We start from the raw sequence: 21,449 nt of genomic DNA on the forward strand, positions 1-21,449 counted from the left end.
CGCTACACTCATTTTAATCAGATTAAAAATAGCGGTGGGTGGGTGAGGTGGGTGAGATGCACCTGTAGGAAGCAGAGGTGGAGCAGGAGTCTGGGGAGGAGGAATTGAGAAAGAGGGAGAGAGTCAGATGGACAGATTAGGTTGAAATGTAAAGAGGGAACGAGAGTAGCTGGTATACCTCAGGGATGGGTTATTACTTTTAAATGCTCCTCTGCACTCCATTCTCTCTCCTCCTCCTCTTCTTCCTCCCTCCCCTCTCCTCCCCCACTGTGCTCCAGGAAGAAGTATGAAAGGTTATTATGTTTCCTTTAGAAATGGCTTGCTCTCGCCTTTTCATCTCCAAATGGAATAACCTCTCCACAGTAGCTTTCTTCTTCTCCTCACTACACCTTCATCTGTCTTTCCGGTACACAACACCTGCTCCTCTCATCCTCCTGTCTTTCCTTTCCTTATCCTGTCTTTCTTATTTTTTCCCTCCTGGCAGCTGTCTTCCTTCTCTTTAATCCGTTTCCCGCTCACTCCTTTTTTTGTGTGTAATCACTGTGATTTAGGAGCATGCATTATCAGTCAGTGCATTAGATATGGTGCAGCTGCCTCAATCACATACAGCAATTACTATGTAAAACAGGCATTAAAGGGGAAAAATAAGTGTTTGTTAAATCCTGTATCCTTAAATCCCTCCTTCCTTCATCTTCTCTTCCAGAAAGGTGAGGAAGCCAGCAGCGTGGTGTTGGAGGACGGCAGGGAGCAGCTGATGTACGAGATCCCCCTCAACGAGTCGGGTTCGGCCGGGTTGGGCGTCAGCCTGAAGGGCAACAGGTCCAGAGAGACTGGAGAAGACCTGGGCATCTTCATCAAGTCCATCATCCACGGAGGGGCTGCGTATAAGGTAGAACAGATGTTTGTGCTGGGTGACACAGGGGCAAAAAAATTGATTGCACTTTTAGATAATCTGCAAAACTGTTGAATCGTATCTTGCACTTCCTCATTGATTACAATGTCATCGTGATCAATAGGATGCCCAGGCAGTGCTACAGAAAGAGGCCGAAGTCACTTTATGCTGAGTTTTTCCAATCATTTTTTAAATTGCCATTATATATGTGAGGTTACATTTTTAAATAAGTGATGAGTTATTCAATCTACAAAAGTACAAACTGAATGGAAAAAAAATACATTTGAATATCTAAAAGTGTGTAGTGGATAGCAGAAAGAATACAAATACCACAACAGACTAGAGATTGAAACAAAATAAAAAGCAGATGAAACTGGAATCTCACATCTTGATGTTCTGAAGATTTCTCGTTTCTTTATTTTTATATAAAAGTTTCTATATCGTCTCTAAATGCCTCATTAGGCGTCTGCCGTCACAGAAGCCATTTAAAGATCCTGAAGAATACATCAAACATGAAATTTGAAGCATGTTGGATAGCCAGCTAGATGTGTGCCTTTCTTTTGACTTTATCTCAAGGGGTTCTACAAAATACAATTTTTTCTCCGTGAAGATCTTTCTTTTTAATGTTTTCTTCCCTTTTTCCATCTCATTGTATCGGCCACACTCTGTCTGATGTCTTTCTCTGACGTTTCCTCTTATCTCCTCCTCCCTTGCACCTCTTGCCTCTTCCATCTCATTTCCTGTCTTTCTTCGGGGCCACAACCGCTCGACTTCCCTCGACTTTTGACCGCCACCGACCTGCGAATGTCCTTACATCAGCACTGCAGCCGTCTTATCTGTATCACTCAGTGCTCACTTTAGGTTGTAAGTGCATCAGGAAAGAAAAAAAACATCCAGTTTCAGCACTTTGGAGATTCCTCCACTTGGCCTCAATATGTGGCCCTCCTCGCATACTGCAGCTCCTCCCACCCCTCGCCACTGCTCCCAGATCTGCTCAGCGCGATGAGGAGGCGCAGGGACGAGTGTGGCGTTGCAGATAAAACGGCCGGTCTGGGAACAGGCCAGACAGCCGCTCCCCGCAGTGCTTTCTGAAGTCGCTTTCAGACAGCTGCCGGTGTGGATAGCGCTCCAACAGAATGGCCCAGTAAGATCTGCGGCTGAAAAACATTTTTTTCTGGGACAAGATGTCACATAAGAGGAAGGGGAGACGTGAAGGAGGAAGAGAGACAGACAGTAGCGAGGGAGGGAGGAAGCTTGTTGAAAGACGACAGCAGGTGAATGAGTGAGAGAAGGGATGTGGTCTGAGAGGGAAGAAATGAAGCGATACTGAACAATAGAGGGATGGAAGGAGGCGGAATGATGGGAGAAAGAGAAAATTGAAAAGTGGAGACACTCAGCAGGAACACAATACATGAGGGAATGCCTGTCTGCGTGTGTGTGTCTGTCTGTGTGAGTGTGTGTGTGTGTGGATCCTTCTCAGTGTTGATACATGCTAATGAAAAGCAGCTTAAAGGGCCTGATGAGACTTTGCAGCATCAGGCTGGGACAGAGGAGGGAACCCGTGTGTCCCCTGAGTCTGACTGACACACACACACACACACACACACACACACACACACACACACACACACACACACACACACACACACACACACACACACACACACACACAGCAGGCAGAAAAAAGGGAGGAGATGAGGAAGTCACAGAGAGATTTAACCTATTTCTAAAATAAATCAAAATTACATGTATCGTGCTGCTGCTGCCTACATGGAGGATGGAGAAATTAATGGGGAATATCACAGACCACAGACACTGATTTTAGCATAAACATTAATTTTTTATGACATCTTTGGATTTGATGCAGACACACAAAATCTCTCCGCGTGTGTGAGTGTGTGAGTGCATGTGCGTGTGGTGCCATCCGAGTCTGCATTTGAGGGGTCAGCCCAGACGGTGCCTTGTTAATGAGTTGGGGTCAAAGGGCAGCGCTGACCATAATGGACCAATCTCAACCACACACACACACACACTCAAACTCACACACACACACACACACACACACACACTATGAGAGTCTATAGGGTGCATGTGTCTCAAAGTGCCTTCATCTTTATTATTCTTTTTTCATTTTGCCCTTTGCATCTCTTTTTTCATTTGATCCCTCTCTCTTTAGCTCTCTCTCTCTCTCTCTCTCTCGCTCTCTCTCTTCTCCTGCCCGCTCGTCCCCTCTCCCTCTCCCTGCAGGGCACCATTCTGTGTAGCCTCCCTACAAGAGGCTGCTCTTTAAAACACTTAGAAGTGATTTAGTGCCCAGAGAGGCTATTCCATTAGCTGCTCTATGTATTTATCATGGCTCTCCCACTCTCCGTAGATTGCTAACTCTACAATTTTTTTCCCGCCATCCCCCTTTTTCCATTTTCATCTCTACTTTCTCTCTCTCTCTCTCTTTGTCATCCCTTGCACACATTATATGCCTTTCCCAATTACTCTTCTTTATTCTCCTACAACTTTTTTTGTTGTCAGATTTGCTTTCTGCACTCCAGCCTTTTTGTAATTATTACTTTTAAAGTTTCTGTTCATGACACAACAAACAATAACGTCTTAAAAACGCCTATAACTCCTCTTTTTCCTGTATTTACTAGTTAAAAATATGACTTTTATTGTGAAAATCTCTTTATCTCTTGAGGTGGTTTATTCCTTCATTTAAATACTCTCCATGGTTGTCTTTTCCCCGACAGGACGGCCGTTTGAATGTAAACGACCAGCTTGTAGCCGTGAACGGCGAGTCGCTTCTCGGCCGCTCCAACCACGCCGCCATGGAGACGCTGAGACGCTCCATGTCGTCGGAGGGCAACACTCGAGGCACCATCCAGCTCGTCGTGCTCCGAGCACCCAGACAGGTACGAGCGGGGGGGATTACGTTTGTGGGATATAAAATCGACAGGTGTACTCCAGTCAGAGGAAATCTTTACGGGTGACATGCACGTTTCACAATTTGTCAGATTATTTCAACCTAACTGGATTTTAGAAATCAAGCTCCTGCCGTTGGGAAAAACAACATAAACAGAAGGGAGTGACATTTTTAGGTCATGCATTTTGGAAAGTCTTGGAAAAAGATGATAATAACAGGAAGCCTGACTATCTGACTGATGTTATAGTATTATTTTTAACATTATCACAACATGCTTTCTTTTAGTTTACTTCACTTAGTCATGTGGGAATCAGGCCATTTACAAACATCAAGAAAGCCCTACTTGATGTGAAAAACTCAGTTGCACTTAAATCATCCATATATATTATTATTCCTTTTATTTTTCATACAAAAAATAACAAGCTCTTGTGTCAATAGATTCAAAAACCTATAAATGTCGTTCCACTTTCATTTTCACCACAGGCTCTATCCATGTTTTTACCGCACGTCTTTTGCTTTTGAAGCTTTCCGAGGAGGATGTGGGGCAACATGTTAAAATTTTTACGTTCTCAGAGTTCAGTGAGAGGAATTTGATTACATGAAACATTTAGGGGCACTTGTTATGCATTATGAAAGCCTGATCTGTTCCAACATTATTCATAAGTTGCCGCCACACTTTTGACAGCCAAATCAATGACATGTATCGTTCGCATTAGGATCATTCCTCTCTGCTGTTATGATCGTTGGAGACTCACAGGAAAAAGGCAGTCGGCTGAATAAACTGTAAGCTGCGGAGCTAGATGTGTATCTGCAAAATGAAACCAGGTTATTCATAATTTCTTTACAAACCCGGTTAAGATGGTGCTCATTTTTCTCTACTACCAGTATTCAAACAGCCTTCAGAAGTGAAAGCTGTTAATTCTTCTATCTCTTGCTTCTCACAATAAAAACTCAGTTGAGTAAATTAATGAAAACCTCAGAATAAAGGCTCCTTTGGTGACAGCGACTGTCGCGCTGTAAGATTTGTTTGGGTGTTTATTTGCTGATTTTAACAGTTTTTAAAAAAACAGAGGCCACACCTTATCAAGAAGAAGCAGGTAACAGCTCTTTGGAAAGTGATGAGGTTGTTAATTGACGTGTCGGCGATGGAAACAGCTGTAGACACTGAAATCATGGATATTTCCCTGAAATGATCCAGAAGAGCTCGCAAATGTCTGAGTCAGTTGTTACGGACTTTTCCTGCCAGCCCCAGAGTAACGGTGCAAGCAAACGCTGAAGGCAGTTCATAAGTTTGTACTTTTGTTTTTCTACAGATGGGCAGTGCCACCTCTTCAACAAACCCAGCTCCAAATGTCTCCAGCTCCCATCAGTCCGACCCCCAAACAGCTTCCAGCAATCAGGTACGAGCAGATGACGCCTGCCGCCAGCAGCAGCCACCTCTGCCCCGCCGCTCCTCCTCCCTCCTCCCCGCACTGAGGAGGCGAGCGTCCGAGCCGCTGCCCCACAGCCACAGGCAGCGTTACACACAGCGGCCCGGGGAGACGCACACCAGATACACATTTGGGTTTAACCAAAGGGAAAGGCGAAGTGGCTACACGTTCGGTTTTGTGCAAAGGGATGTAGAGCACAGCGCCGATGAAGGTAGATGTGACGTGCACAGGCCGAGTACGAGGTACAAGTTTGGGTTGGCTTCTCACAGTCAGACACTGAACAGTGTTAACAGAGCGACAGAGGGAAATTTAAACAGGGAAAGGTACGAATATGGATACACACGCAGCCCAATGCTTGCAGCCATGCAGGGCCCCGCCTCCCTCGATAACACCCACGGCCACGTGTTTGCCGACGCGCAGCGTGGATGCCGGTCCAGGCACGGGCGCAGCCGCACACTAGACACCTTCCACATTCAAGACGGCTACACAGAAAACATTAGGGCCATGGCGGGGCAGATGTACGGAGACCCGCCCGTAAACAGCAGGATTCCCACACGCGACAGAAACACACACAGATCCACAGACTTGTACGTAGACACACACTCGCACAACTACGCACACAACCGTGCTCTCAATAGGCAACACCACCTACGGCTTTCAGGTGGACTCTGACACTGTTAGTCTTTGTGTGTGTGTGTGTGTGTGTGTGTGTGTGTGTGTGTTGAAGAAGATGTTTTTAATTACAAAACTAAAAAATTGGAATAAACCAAAATTTTAATTAAGATCAGTTTTATCTTTCTGAAGCTTTATAACAGTAAACATTTTATATTTTGAATTAAATCGACGGAGAAAATATCACTTGAGTTTTCCTCCAGCCTCAGTTTTAGTAACTGATGAAGTGGAAGCATATTAATCTGATTGAAAGCCTTTCCTTTGCCAACACCACTAATTCTTACAGCTCTCCTTTTAACATATTACCCATAAACCCAGTGCAATACTAAATTCTTCACTATGGACAATCTCCTCTCTGTCACGTTGGGTTTAACTCACTAAAATGCGACTGCTTATTTTTTCTCTGTTTCTCTTCAAACCACTGAGTTCAAACTGTACAACCTAAATGTCCTTTTTTTCCTGTTTTTCTGTCTGTGTAAAGTTTTGTATTACTTTTTCCTTTTATCATTTCTTTTTATTTTGGAGGAAGTGTCCTCTCGCTCTCCTGTCTCACCTGCCTGTTTCTCCTCTGTTAAATAAAGCTCATCTGAACTCTCCTGCATGCCTGTCTGTCTGTTTCTCTCTTGGGTTTTTCAGCTGCTGCCTTCTCCTCTGCTTCACTGTCTCTTGATTAAATTACATCTGAGCTCCCTCTGTTTCATGCGACGGAGCATTAGGGAAGAAAAACAATTCAGAGATTTCGAGAATAAAGTTGTAATTGAGAAGAATTCTTAATATTACAAGAATAAAGTCTTGATTTTACTTTATTGTTAAGTTGTAACTTAAATAGAAAACATGATATTACTAGAATAAAGTTGTAATTTTACTTAAATTTGACTTAACAAGAAAAAGTCTTCTTATAATGTTATTAAAATAAAGTTGTAATATAATGTGAAAGAATTTTACATCAATCTAATAAAAACAACTTTATTCAGGTCAAATTTAGACTTTTTAAAATATATTACAAAAATAGTAATATGAGAAAAAAGACTTTAATATAGAATTTTACTTTATTTTCATAAAATAACAACTTTTCATGTAATTATTCCTTTTTTTTCTTGTGATAAAAATATTATAGGTTTAGTGTATTTTTCCTCATAATATTAGTAGAATAAAGTCCTAATAGTCGTAATTCTTATTTAAATAGAGAATTATCCTTTACTTTTGAAAAAGTACAACTTTATTCTTTCTCAAAATCTCAGATTTTTTTCCCTTTAAGTGATGACCTAATACTACGTTGTAGTTTCGGCCTCAGCATCTCTTTTCTTTCTGTCTTTTCTTTATCCCTTGTAACTCACTCCGAGCAGAAACCAGGATATATTTCACGAGTTAAACTACTGAATATTCCCACGTGTAAAACATCCAGTCATGATTCATTATCTGAACATGAAGATACTATAATTATAAATAAGTAGTTTACACCAGGCGTCACACATTCACAGTGATATAGGAAATAATGAACATATTTCAGGAAAACCTAATGAAGCCTGGCGCAAATGTACAATCAGTATTCATGAACGCTCCACGTGAAACACTCTCTTTCAGATGTGATAGGTTTGTTAAAAATCCGACTGCACGGAATGTGTTAACCTTTGCTTATTTTTATCTCTTCATTCTTTGTGTCGGAGAAAAAAACTGCTCTTATGAACGTCTTAAGCCGTTTCCCTGCTGCGGCTGTTCCTTTAATCCCTAGTGGAGCGATGTTATAATCGCTAGCAAAGTTGCATGAGAATATTGTTCACTTCGCACAAAGCAGCCGCACACGTTCCTCGATGGACAAAACGATGGAGATATCAAACCCGACAGATGGTGAGAAATAGCCGTTTCTGAGCCGAGTCTCTCCATTCAGCTCCACGTCCAACCATGACTGATTATTTCAAACGCACATAAAGATGCTTCACAGCAGTTAAAGCTCACCGATAATGTGCGATTGCATAAAAGAAGGAATAAAAATAGGAGGGTTAGTGGGTTGACTCCCGCTGACCCGCCCATTGTGACATTTCCATCTCGTCTGCGCTTTACTCCCATCGTTGCATCTCTGTTTTAGTCATCAGAGCCTGCAGATAAATGCTTTCAAGCCCAGTTCAGAGTTCAGTTTATATCTGCACAGGCCTCCTCTCATCAACAAACTGCCAGGCTGCTGACACCGTGGGGCAGTGTGATAAAACAAGCGCTCCCTGAAGTAAAACTCCCAGAGCCCCTCAGCCTCTCTTGTCTCTGTAGCTGGCTTTTCATAAGGGCCAAATGGTTTAACCTGAAATCCTAATGAACATAAAATGACCCCATTTATCTTGAAATCTTTAATTAATATGTATATTTTATTCATATTAATTACATGAAGATTATTTTATTATTCTCTGTGTTATTATACGAGAAACTGACCATTACTCATTCCCATAGGATTTATTGATTAATTAATCTGGCTTTCATTGATTTACGATCAAATACCTGCAAAGCTGACGTTCTTTGATATACTCTATAATTATCTAATGTCAGCATGTAAACATGTAAACATGTGAAACTAACATACTGCACACACAAGCATTTAGCATTGTCATTGTGGGCCTGAGGCTGCAAATAAAGATGGATGACGCATCTCCACTTTCTACTTTGTAGAGATGAGAACTATTGCTTTGCTGATATAAAGTCACATTTTACCTTTTTTTTGTGCAAAGTTTAAACACTTCCAAAGGTTTTGCTGTAAAAGAAGATAATAACCGCTTGTCTTCTCCTCATCCCTCCTGGTCTTGTCGTCTTTCTGCCACAACAACGACCCTAATGAGACATAATTGCGGCATTAAACAGACACGGCTTAAATATCAGTTATTACCTCTTTGTCCTGCAGTCACTCAAAACTTTATTTGCCATTCAGATTCCAGAGTCCGGTGTGAGGTACTTATCAGGTAAATGACCGTTAATGAGATTAAGTAGAGAAAAACTATAAGAAAGAAAGAAAGTGTTTTTTCTGTCCATCCCTTCTTAGTGATTTGTGGATGGGTGGGGTGGGTGACACATCAGGGTGAGGCAGAGCTAAGCCTCTCAGGATCCTATTGTATGCAGCTGTAGGTGGGTGCTGGCTGGATAGATGGACCCCCCCCCCCCCCCCCAGACACACACACACATCCTCCCAGTTTATGTATTGTTGTGGGATTAAGATATCTGACTGCCTGTCTGCCAGGCTGCTTTAAAAGCCCAAGGCAAGACTGAGGGATGGATGGATGAAGGGATGAAGGGATGGATAGATAGATGGATAGATAGATGGATGGATGCGGGCTATTATACGATGTATGTCACTGGCATATGCAGCAGAGCTGTCAGGCATTTGCGTACAAATGCATATATATATATATATGAGTGTATATACAAGTGACTGACAGCTGTGATGTGGTGACTTATTAGATGTATGGTTGGTGCTAATGACACCCGAGGGACTCCATGACACTGTGAAGACACTCAATCTACAGCCTTGAAGTGAGAAAGCTCTGGATAAACACCTTTCATTATTACACACAGTGTCTTTATAAAAAAAATTCCAAATAGGTGTGTGTTGTAGGTGTGTGTCTGTTTTGTGCATGCGTGTGTGTGTGTGTGTGTGACAGCTGTAGCCCCTATCTCTTTGACCAGAAAAGGCTTCTTTCATCCTTCACCAGCGCCGATTCCCAACATGCACTGCCAGTCCCTATCTCCATCTGTGTGTGTTGGGGGGGGGGTCCTTTGTAGTGCTGGATGGCTTTTCGATAACATGCCTGTCACTGCTCTCAGGATTATCTTAATTACTGTGTTTTCAGTCGTGCACATGAAGAGAATAAAGAGAACCAAACATTTTTTCAAAAATGTTGCCAAAGGCAACAAAAAAAAATCCCTCATTATATATGTATAGATTTTCTTGTTCGTATCTATTCCACAATCTATCTATTTCCTCCTCCCTGACTAAAACTGTCGATGTGATCTCTAAAAAGTCAGGCACATGACACATTTCTGTCCCAATTATGATCATGTTGCATATTTTGTGATATTTTATTTTCATCGCTCACGCTGCTGCTGGAAACTCCTCAGAGGTTTGTTTCAGATGTTCTCACGTTTCCTCAAAGCTCCCGCTTCGCTCTCTGAGGTGAATATTAGTTGACTGCTTGCAGGATGTAACAGTAGTTTTACAAAATCAATGTCAAATCCTGCTTTTTTTGTGCGTGTGTGGGACAAAACGGCAAGTTGCTCCATCCCAAAGAAATCTCAAGTTTGTACTCATATTAATGCTGAACGCGTCCACTGCTGGACGATGTAAAGATTATTTCATTTCAATCAATATGTTATGAAAGTAGCTCCACTAAGATTCAATGAAGCTGCACCAAATTGCACACACTCATAGATATCGCTCCCCTAAACATGCTTGATTTTTCATCCAGATCCATGAATTACTACCTGGGAGACTGGTGAAAATCTCACAATGTTAAAGAAAGTGAAAAACACAATCCAGGATCTGTCCCTTTGTCCGCATCCAAGCTTAAATGTTATGGGTTCTTTCTTGGCTGGAGTCCCATCCTTCCACCGACTCTCGTGGAAATTCATCTTGTACTTTTTGCACAGTCCTGCTGACATAACAAGGGAACACAGGCAAACATTTTTAGTGGAGGTCAAAGAAAGTAGGGAAATGTGCCCTGTAATGTAAAACATTCATAAAAAGCAATATTCTGAGATTTGAAGTTGCTGCGAGTCGCTTTAGTTGTATTTCTTTCTCTGTGGGTCCATGATGCTCTATACTGTGTTTTCTATTCTTGGAAATCTCTGTGATCATGAAGGGAATGCGAACGAAATTGCATCAAACCACTTGGTTGGTTTTGGTGTCAGTGTGCTACGTGCTGAACTAATCAAATAAAGAAGACATTAGTCCAACCCTACTGGGTAATAACAGAAATAACTTGAATCTTCTCATATGTGAGGCAACATCATCAAATTTTCATAACTCACAAGTGTGACTGAGATTGGAAGATTATTTTTGACTTTAGAATTTTTAATAACCATCCTCATTGGCCCCTCTTGATTCTGTGTCGACAGGAGCTGTGGGCCAACGGCGCCTACCAGAAGCCCACCATGAACGCTGCCGGTCACATGGCGACCAACAACTACATGCACGGCAGCTCTGGGAATGGTGAGCACACACACACACACACACACACACTCGACAACAAGAACGATGTTTGTCCGTTTGAACTGTCAGATAGTCAACACCAGGCTCTGAGAGTTTGTGTACTTGTGTTATCTGCGACGGAGTGTATACACAGTGTGTTTGCTTATCTACGTGTGTGTGTGTGTGTGTGTGTGTGTGTGTGTGTATCCACTGCATTGCATGACACACAGCTATAGCCCATTCCTGTGAACACGATATCTGTGTCTCAATTCAGGGGTCACATCCTTCGGAGGTCTAACAGAAATGAGACGATTCAAGATCTAATATTCTTTGACACTATTGTACCAAATTATACTATCATTCGAAAATAAAGTATTCGACTCCATCCAGCAATTAATGCTGTAATTAGTTTAGGTTGATAGAGGAAAAATGGAGAAGTCAGAGGACAAAACATATATTTGACTTTAGGGTTAGAGTCGATGAGCTGATCAGATTTCAGTGGTAAAAGTCACGGTGACCTCTTGAGTCTGGAAAAGAATTGTGCAGTATGTAGACACTTGGCGGATGGATAAGGGCGGCCATTCCAGTTTCTTTGTGTTCATGGTAGCCGCCACTCCGAGCTTCTTCCAGCGCTGTATAACTAAATTGTCACATCTTCTCCGAGCGCTGTCTTTACATCTCTTTTCACTACATATTTATAGCCGGAGAAAGGCGAGTCATTAGCTATGTTTTTCTGGATGCCACGCTCGCTTTTCATGTGCAAAAGATCTGACCTTGGAATCATTACGCTGATGAAACGGCTTCTTATCAGGCCTCAATTTGCATACGGGGGATATAATGCAGCGCGCGTGCTGTTGTGTTAAAGAGAGGGAGAGAAAAAAAGAAGAATAAACCGTTTTAAATCCATTATTTATCTCTCTCCTGTGTCTCCCCTCGCCTCACCCCCTGGGATGCAGGGAGCTGGAGTTGCTTTTTCTTGCCGAGGCTCTCCATCAGACTGGAGTTACAGTCATTTTGAATGGAGGAGGGGGGGGGGGTGGGGAAATGACGCGCTCTTGGGATTTGCAGTTTATGGAAATGTTAGAGGTAGACTTGAAGTTGGAATAAGGCTTTAGTCAATATGGTGGCAAATTGTGGGCATGGGGGTCCGTGCTTACTCTAGCGGACGTGGGTGGATTACTACATTTACACCACAAGGCTGGTAGATGTGGAATCTATGAATTTGACATCGCCAAGCTCTTTATTGACGGTATTGATCCACAATCGAAGGCCGAGCTTACTTTCTGTGAGTCAATGTGTGTGTGTAAATGTGTGTGTGGTGTCCTGTCACAACGGATCAATATGAATAAGAAATAATGTTAAGATGTAAAAGATTTCAGACTGGATATCAAGGTTTTTATTTAGCTTTCATTCGCTTCAGGCACTTTAACGTTTGATATTGTAATGAGCAAAAAATCAAGGCAGACAATGACAAAAAAAAATTTAAAAATTAACAAACACCACAACTTTGATTCCGTCCTTTTGTTACCTTTCCCTGTTTCTGCATGTTTTGTTCCTCCTCAGCACCGTATCCCGCTGCGACCACCAACGGAGGCTACGGTCACTACGGCAACGAGGACGAGGAGCCAGAGAGAGACTTCCCTCCGCCTCCTTCCCCCGGCGCCGTGGAGGAGATGAACAGAGACTTGCCTCGAACTTCCCCACGCCACAGGTACCCCCCCCGCATAACGCACAGTGGAGTGTGCCGTCATCAGCACTTTATTAAAGCACGCACACGGCTGGAGTTATTATATTCTAATGGCCCTCTTAATTTGGGCCGCCCTGTTATGAGATAAAGAAGAGTCATTACACTAAATTACAACGCATATGCATTATTTAGACTGTACAGTCTAATTGCAGCTATTTGCATTATGCATAAGTAATGATGATGATATTGCGCTCGTGTAAATTCGCATGAAGGCTTAGAAAAAGCTATGATACTTCTGTTAATGTGCTGCAGCCTCAGTCTGTACCAAACTATCTTTTCATACGAGCCTCATTAGCTGTTGAGAAAATGATGATGCCGTTATTGAATGTGGTCCTTGATGATCCTTCAAAGTTTTTTGCTTTTAAACTTTTAAATTCTTTTAAAATTAATGAAACAGTTGATTTAATGACCTTTTAAACGTAGCACACTGTTTTCATCTGCAGGCCTCAGCTTTACTTTTATAGCTTTAAAACAAAATATAATAATATATACATATATATAAATATATATATATTAATGTGTATATATATATATAAATAAATAATTCGGTATATATATGTAAGAGTAGTATACTTACTTTTCGTTGTGATATGAAGTATAGAGCCTGAGAGAAAGTTAGCCAAGCATGGCATTGTTTTTTTTTAAGATTCAGCTCTCACTCAAACTGAGTCCCGTCACTCAAATCCTGATCATTTAGGGTCATTTGAGGAAAATACTGAAGGAGTTGGTTTAAAGTCGATAAACACAAGTTCTGTCAACGATCTCCTGAATGAGTACGTCTGAAAATCTGAGATGTGTTTGTACAAAATATCCTCATGTGGTAAGAGTCAACGTTTGGCAGCTCCAAACTTGTTTTACTGGAGACAGAACACGCTATTGTTCCACAGAATCACGCCATCTGGAAAAAAAGGGAAATCGAATGATTTGTGCTGCACTCTGTGTTTGTGAATTTAAATTTGATTTACTCTGACTTGGTAAACCACTGAACCACTGAAATACCTTTTCTTCTTTTTCGTAAAATGCTGATCGGCTGGTTCCTAAGTAATTGCGACTGTCGTGTTTTTGCAGCGAGGTTCCGATGGCGCCGCACACCGCTGCACATTTCTACGGCGAGCTGGCCAACGACAGGGACAACGTGCCTCGCAACAGAGCGTCCAAGAGCATGGACATGGGTGAGCTCAAATACAACAAACCTCTCATGAATGAAAGAAGTTAGTTCTCCTGCAAAACCTATTGTTGTCTCATTCAACACAACCCAGCCAAACATACGAGTCTAATCGTGCACCCAGACACACACCAGTGATCACATGCGTCTTATCAGTACATTTCTTTGTTGTGATATGTGGCCCTCTCCCATTATCCCCCCGGCCTGAGGGGATTTGACCTCCTGAACTCCTAAACCCAGGGGCTTTCCAGCAGACTGGATGAACACGTCTGCGTGTGTCCTCTCTACTTGGTTGCGAATGAAAGACGCAAGGTCTGCAATCTCATGGCTTGTGTGCATGCGTGTGTGTGTGGAAGGTAACAACGAAAGGACTTATTTCCTCGTATTAACCCGAGCTGACCCCTCCTCTCCTCTTTTTCTCTGTCTGTCCCTCCAATCTTTTCATCTTTCCCTTCTTCTTGATGCTTCCAATATTCTTGTTACTCCTGTTTTTTCCAGACCAGATCAGTTTGCTGTTTTCTTTTCATCGTCTTCTCCGTTTCCCTCCATCTTTTCCCGTGAGTTCATTCCTCTCGCTGTCCTCCGTCTATCCATCTCTCATTCTTCTCAGCCTCTCTCTGATTTCCAATCCTGGTTCATTAGGTTCACTGGATGAACTTTCTTTCCTGCAGCACACGCCTCTGCCACCACAAGCTGATTGGCTTTCATTGTGGACAAGGGGGGTCTGCAGACACACACACACACACACACACACACACACACACACACACACACACACACACACACACACTCACACACACACTCCCTCTCTGCTCTATCCCACTGAGGACCCACTCCAATAAACTTCACCTCTGTCTCCATCTCTGCCCATCCTCTATTTCAACCAGTTTTTTTATGCAATCTCTCCAGTTATGTGTCCGTCCCCTCCCTCCAAAGGGCTCAGAAATGAAAGAGAAGGTAGTCGGCAGAGTTATGTGTGCGTATAGCTGCTTTCTCACATACTCTGGAAATAGTCTGGAAATTTGAGAACGTAAATGTCTGAGTCAGTTTCTAACACCCGACAGATGCAAAGAGTACAAATATCTCAGGATGGAAGAGAGGAGCCGTACGTGTAGAAGAAGCCGCCGAACATGTCAACTTGGAAAGACAATGAGTCTCGAGAGATTTGAGCGACTAGGGCCGACGTCAATTTCTACGTTTTCCTTTTGTTGTGACCGCGTCTGACCCGGACTATCTCCTAGTCCTCCTATCTTCCTAAGTGAAAGGCAAACTCGGCTCAATTTTGCGGAGCTCATGACTGAAAACGGCTTGTTTGAGTGGGCGTGTACAGGTGCAAAGACGGCAGGAACTCTGAACACACACACACTGACCGTGTCAACACAATTTGAGCCAAGCGGCTTCTTTTTTTTCTTCACCCAGGAGAGTTTCCCACACGTCAGTCTTTACGCTTGCCTGTATCCGAGCTTTTGCGGTAAACCCGAGCAGGGTCGCTCTTATTAAACATCGCTTGACAGAAAGACGTCAGCTGCTGTTATTGACCTCGGTCGCCTTGGCAAATACAGTGTGTTGACTCTGAGCTTTCGTTCACAGAGAGAAACCCTCACACACACACTCTAGCTGCCAATGCAAAGATGAATAGCAAAATTTTCTCAGTTGGAGCAAAGTGGTGTGGATTTCTTCTAAAGAATAATAAATCTGTTTCTTTTTTTAAAGCACCTGAAAGCATCAGACAGGAGGGTATTTTACAAAAGGTAAAACATAGAATAAGACACTATAATATCTAACTTTTTCAAGCAAGTCTGACAGTGATTCAGCAAGTAGCAAGTATTTCTTCCCCCCGAATGAGAAATGGATGGAAACTAATGCTTTTATCAGAGTAAAAAGCTGCAGTGTGCTTTGGAAAATGGTCTGTATGGATTTGCTTTAAGTTGCTCAAAGTGCACTGAATCATCAAACCTTTTAGGAGCCACGGAGCCCATACGTTACATTGTGCTCTAAGTTATTTGGTGAGCACCGACTGAGGCTGAATTTAAATACAAAATGTGAATCATTATATACAAGGCGCCTTCCACTGGAGCTTCGTTACAAACATTTTATTTTGTAAGCACATATCCCACTTCTTATAACTTGATTTAATGAAATGATTAAGGATGAGGGGACGCGGCTCTTCATGTGTTGCCTTACAGAAAGAAGGCAATTTTCTTTTCCCTGAAATCACTTCTTCTTAGGGCCACTTAAAGGGGGGGGGGGTGGTCTTAATGTTTTGAGAATAAAGTCATAATATTACAAGGAAAAAGTTGCAGATTTATGAGAATAGTTCCAGTATTAGGAGAATAGGGTCATAATATTAGGAGAATAAAGTCACCCTGTCGCCTGTGTTAAAATGAGATATGTGGAGGGTCTTGTTACGTCATACTTTAGTCTAAGATGTTAAAAAAAATGTTTTTTAAAACTGTATCAAGTAGCTTTAACTCAATATTGTTAGGAATAAAAAATGGTTACTCTTTTATGAAATCACAGTAGCACATTACCAAAGTAACAAAAATGGAACGACATACAATAAAAACAGTGCTAGGGCCTTGAACTGAAACTGTATTATGTAGTGAAGTTCTCCCATGATAGAATAAATATGTATAACAGTGTTTAAGGAAGCTGACTGGAGGTTAAAAGAAGGATTTTACATTTTTAGCTCCTCCACTGTGGCAGGAGACTTGGCTGCTGAACATCCAGACTTTTATCTTCCCCCCACAGAAAAAAGGAAGCTTTTATTATTTGGCAGGGTCATGTGGTCGGGAATAGCTCTTTTCCAAACTTTGAACGCACTGACATTTTTATTTAATCTGGCACATGTGCACAGGAAAGGTATCTCTGCCTTGCCGCTGCAGATTCGAGCTCTCGCTGATTTTTGTTTTTCGAAACACAACTTCTCGCCATCACCTCACATCTGTCGCTTCTTGCACTCGCTCACCTCTGTTTATCACATTTTTTCCTCCAATACTCTCCCTTCCTCTCATTTTCTCTCCCCCTCATCCATCTGTCCGCTGGGAAAATTGACTTCATAAAAAATGAAAAGGATTATTTAAAAGAAATAGCAGCGTAATGAAAACCTATTATTGTATCCCATGGTGCACTACCTGTGGCGGCTGCCACTGGCCGATTGCAATCCTGTGTAGTTAGATTAGGTGGGTGGCGGGCGGGTGTTGGTTTCTTCTTGTTTTCTCCTCTCTTCCCCCTCTTTATTATTTCTCCCTTTGCCTCACCTCTATCTGTTCTCCCACAATCATAATATCCTTCTTTCTTCTGGTTTCTCTTATATTTCTGCTCCTTTTTCATTTCCTCTCTGTCAGAGTCATTTCGTGCCTCCCTCTTCCTTCTCTGTGTGATACTTCTGCAGGAACTCATTTGAAATATACGTGCCAGCAGCAAGAGACACCGGCATAGCCGTTTACGAAACCACACAAAGCCCTGGAATGATGCATATTCTGCTCTGCATGTATGGAATGTAATAACACGGTGTTTCCTGTGTGTCTTTTGTGTTCCAGTGGCTGATGAGAGCAACGTGGGATCCCTGGTCGGGCAGAAGAACAGTGAGTGTTTGATATAATTAAAACACACATGCACACACGCAGAGAAAACACTCCTTCTTTGTTTCTGACCCACCGATCTCCTGCTCCTCTTTCTTCCTCCTCTCTCCATAAGCTAGAACGTGAAGGTTCTCATTTCCTCCATTTCTTCTAATCTATGCACAAACATTTCTTTATCTTTTCGCCTCCCACTCCCTCCTCGGCTTTCCCGCCTGACAAAGTTGAGTTGTGAAGCACTTAGCGCCCGAGCTCTCGATGCTTTATAGCCACCCGGGTCAGCAGGCCTATAGTGCTCAATCCTCACCCAGCTGACAGATGCAGCACTGCATTACAATGGAGTCAATGCCTTCGGTTATTCCTCCACACTGGACTCTGCCTTGTTTTATTTCAAACTAAATGGTTAAAGGTAAAATATAAAATTACCTTCCACTTTTTTACAGGCTCATACAAAATATTATGTTTGCCTGCGCCACTGGTCTCATGTCTGAAATAGTCACATGTACATAAATCTCCTGTCGACAATGTGACTCCACCAGATCCAGAAACATTTCAGTGAAATTAATATTAAGTGAATGCCATCAGATTAAGAGAGAAAACCCTGCAGCATGAGTTAAAACATGCACAGGAGGAAAGATCAAATCCATGTGATGGTAATTAAGTTATCCCTGTGCTATCATCAGTAACACGCAAAGAAAATAAAAGTTTAATAAAGTTTAATAAACCACAAACCACCAGCAATTATCTCATTTTGACTTGACAGCGAGATTCCTCTAATGTTAAGTGTATGAAAAAGATTTTTCATTAATAAAGAAATATTGGCTCAAAAGGCATTTAATTAAGAACAGCACCGCTCCGCTATATTTTTCATTTACACCAATTTCAGCGATGAATGAATAAATGTGCAGTAAATTGCTTTACATACATCAGAGCAAACAGGGATTGCAGTTGCAACTTAATGCAATGGCTTGTAATGACTTAAGTAATGAAATTGATGAGAAAATCCATTAGGGGATCCACTGTGAAAAAGGGAGAGGGGGTGATCGAGCATCCCTCATGCTCACTGTAGGTAATAATTAAAGCTTCAACGGGAAAATAAGCTCTGAAATCCATCCAGGATGCAGCTTGTGAGTTGTGGCTTTTTATATAAGACAAGTGTTGTCATTTCTCTTTATATATAAACATGTATGTTTATTTGATTTCTGTCATACAAGTGCATTTATCATTCTCATGATTAAACACACCCCTAATTTACAAAAGCATACATCTTGTTTCTGTATTACTGATAAAAAACATGTGGAAAGAGGAAAAATAAAGAAAGAGAACATACAAAATATGGATAACAGTATTAGGGCCTGGTCTTAGTGTGATCTTGTCTTTAATCTGACAATCAGACTATAGAAATCAGCGATAGACAAAAGAGTTATTGTGTCTCGTCTGTACCAGTATGAGGGGCCAGTCTGCGCTGTGGTCGGGCAGCAGCAGTGAATTTCCACTGAGTCAGATATAACTGCTCCTCTGGTTCCGGCTGGTGTGTGGTTGCTCTGGGCATCGCTACGTACCAACATACAGTAAATCACAGTGTTGACAGACGGTCGCTGCAGGAGTCTGGGTTTTAACTGCCGAGTTCTGTATTTCTTCCCAAGTGACGACGCAGGAACCATGAGCGGGGGGGGTACAGTTGTGACGAGGCAGGCCTGGCCTCCTCCACGTACACCAGCTCTTAAATCCACCTGCAGCGGCCAACTATACGCCTGTTGCCGGCGGAATACAAATTTCCCGAGCACCACCGCTGACCTCGAATCCCCCTCACTCAGCATTCCTACAAATAGCTCCACCCACGCCCTCCTCCCTACCCCGATAAATAAGGCGATCCACTCCTCCGCTGCACCGTTCTTTTCTTCTCCCTCGTCCTCTTCTTCATCTCCTCCTTTTTTCCATCTCCCTCCTCCCCACTCTGACGTCTTAGCTAATGCGTATTGACAGGGGCTTTTGCGTGTTTTTAATTTTTTGCTGACGCCGTGTATTTGCCGAGCTTCCTGCACGCCCCCCCCCACTCCTCCTCACCATCCTCCTTCCTAAATGGCCTCAGTGTTTCTTTATGGGCTTTGACATATTTCATTAGGCGGATGGTCTTAAGAGGCCTGCCTGGCTTCTTTAATCTGGATAAAACCCTTTTTTCTCTTTGGCTAGAGCCGCGTCGAGGAGCGCTTCACTCCTCTAACTCTCTCTCTCTCTTCCCCTCCGTCACTTACTCAAACTGTACCTCTCTCTCTCTCTTTCTCTCTCTCTTTCTCTCTTGATTCTCCACTCTTTAGAGTCTCCATCTTCAATAGAGCTTTTAGTTTTTCTCCCCCCTCTCTCTCTTGCTTTCATCCTCCGCACCACTTTTCCCACTTCTCTCCTGATTATTCCGTCGCCCGCTCTCTGCAGCCAGCCTCGTCCCCAGTTTTTGTATCCTCCCAATCCCAAGGTCTTCATCCCTCTTTTCTTCCTCCCTCTTCCCTCCTCCTCTGCCACATCCGGATCTCTCTTTATGATCACTTTCATTCTCTTCTCTCTCAACAGGCTGATCCTTTTTCACTCTCTCACTCTGTGCCTCTATTATTGTCATCTTTCTCTCTCTCTTTTGCACTCTCTCTCTCTCTCTCACACGCATTCTCTCGCTCTCTCTCAGGCTTATGCAGCCTATTATGGTGAACATGCCCCAATCTCTGAGTTTCCTCCACCACGAGTCAGACTCAGGCCAGCATCTCCTCCAGCTTTTGTGTGTGTGTGTGTGTGTGTGTGTGTGTGTGTGTGTGTGTGTGTGTGTGTGTGTGTGTGTGTGTGTGTGTGTGTGTGTGTGTGTGTGTGTGTGTGTGTGTGTGTGTGTGTGGGTGGGTGGGTGTGAACACCCTGCAGACAGCCAAAAGAGTAATGGACACATATCCCTTCATTCATCCCTCCATTTCTCTCCCTTAGAGTCTTACATCTCCCTCAGCAGCAGGCTGCCCTCTTACAACACACCTGGGAGTTGGTCCAGCAGCTCTCACACTTAAACATATGCATGCACACTATACGCAAGCACACACGCATTGAAGCTGTGCAATACTGGGGCTGTTTGCGTTTGCTGCAGTTACTTTTTGTATGGTTTTTTTTTTAGCCTATTTGTTTGTTTGTTTCCAGTTTTCCAGGATGTTTAGTGTCGCCTAGTTAACGGCTAACCCTGCAGCACAGCCACCGGTGCCGTCGCGCCACATGCCCATTAGTCCCGTTGCATCTCCTCTGCACGATGACACTTTAAAAAACAACACCACCGGCGTCCTGCCAGCCACTGAAGCCTCGGCTTTGTTTTTACTTCTTTTGTTAGGGGGGTGTGTAACTCACTCTTATTGGCTGCACCTCTCTTCTACTCCTTCCTTCCCTCACTTCTTTGCATCTGTTGTATTGTTCTTGATTTGCGTTGAAATTCTAACCCTGTCTCGCTGATTTTTAATTGATAAGTAACATCTGGGGGCCACTTCTGCTGATATGGAGAAAGCGATTAAAGAAAACCTTATATAGGTTAAATGGAAGACAGCTAAAACTATCTCTAGATTTAACGGGACCAGTATTGTGTTGGTCTGCGGCCCTTTGAATTTTCATGTTTCTCTCTGGTCAAAATGGAGAAAGGAAGAAACTGTCTTTTTGGCTGTTTGTTTTCTGGAAAAAACAAAAGCTGCTGGATGGATTACAATGACACTTGGTGGAAGGATGCGGGTCAGGGAAGAATCCAGTACATTTTGAGGATCCAGGACGTTTTCTTTCGATTTTTACCAATTCCTCAGCGAATGATTCACGGAGCTAGATGAAAAAAATAATCAGGCATATTTCAGGGACTAATAATAATGTGGGGGGGGCTG

The 21,449-nt window shown here is 42.7% G+C and overlaps 1 protein-coding gene across 7 annotated transcripts in view; it reads left to right on the plus strand.

Annotated features, from left to right (window-relative positions):
- pard3ba (par-3 family cell polarity regulator beta a) overlaps positions 1-21,449 on the plus strand; it is a 150,753-nt gene that overhangs the window by 47,425 nt on the left and 81,879 nt on the right. For all 7 annotated transcript variants that reach the window (XR_011240287.1, XR_011240288.1, XM_069520609.1 and 4 more), the window contains 7 exons: positions 704-889; positions 3,634-3,795; positions 5,120-5,206; positions 11,000-11,093; positions 12,636-12,783; positions 13,888-13,991; positions 17,527-17,571. Coding sequence is in view for 5 of the 7 variants with exons in the window: in XM_069520609.1 (XP_069376710.1) it covers positions 704-889; positions 3,634-3,795; positions 5,120-5,206; positions 11,000-11,093; positions 12,636-12,783; positions 13,888-13,991; positions 17,527-17,571 (826 nt within the window). In the remaining 2 variants the exon portion in view is untranslated. The remainder of the gene's footprint in view (positions 1-703; positions 890-3,633; positions 3,796-5,119; positions 5,207-10,999; positions 11,094-12,635; positions 12,784-13,887; positions 13,992-17,526; positions 17,572-21,449) is intronic.

The sequence above is a fragment of the Paralichthys olivaceus genome, chromosome 24, assembly GCF_024713975.1.
Source record: "Paralichthys olivaceus isolate ysfri-2021 chromosome 24, ASM2471397v2, whole genome shotgun sequence".
NCBI classification, from domain to species: Eukaryota; Metazoa; Chordata; class Actinopteri; order Pleuronectiformes; family Paralichthyidae; genus Paralichthys; species Paralichthys olivaceus.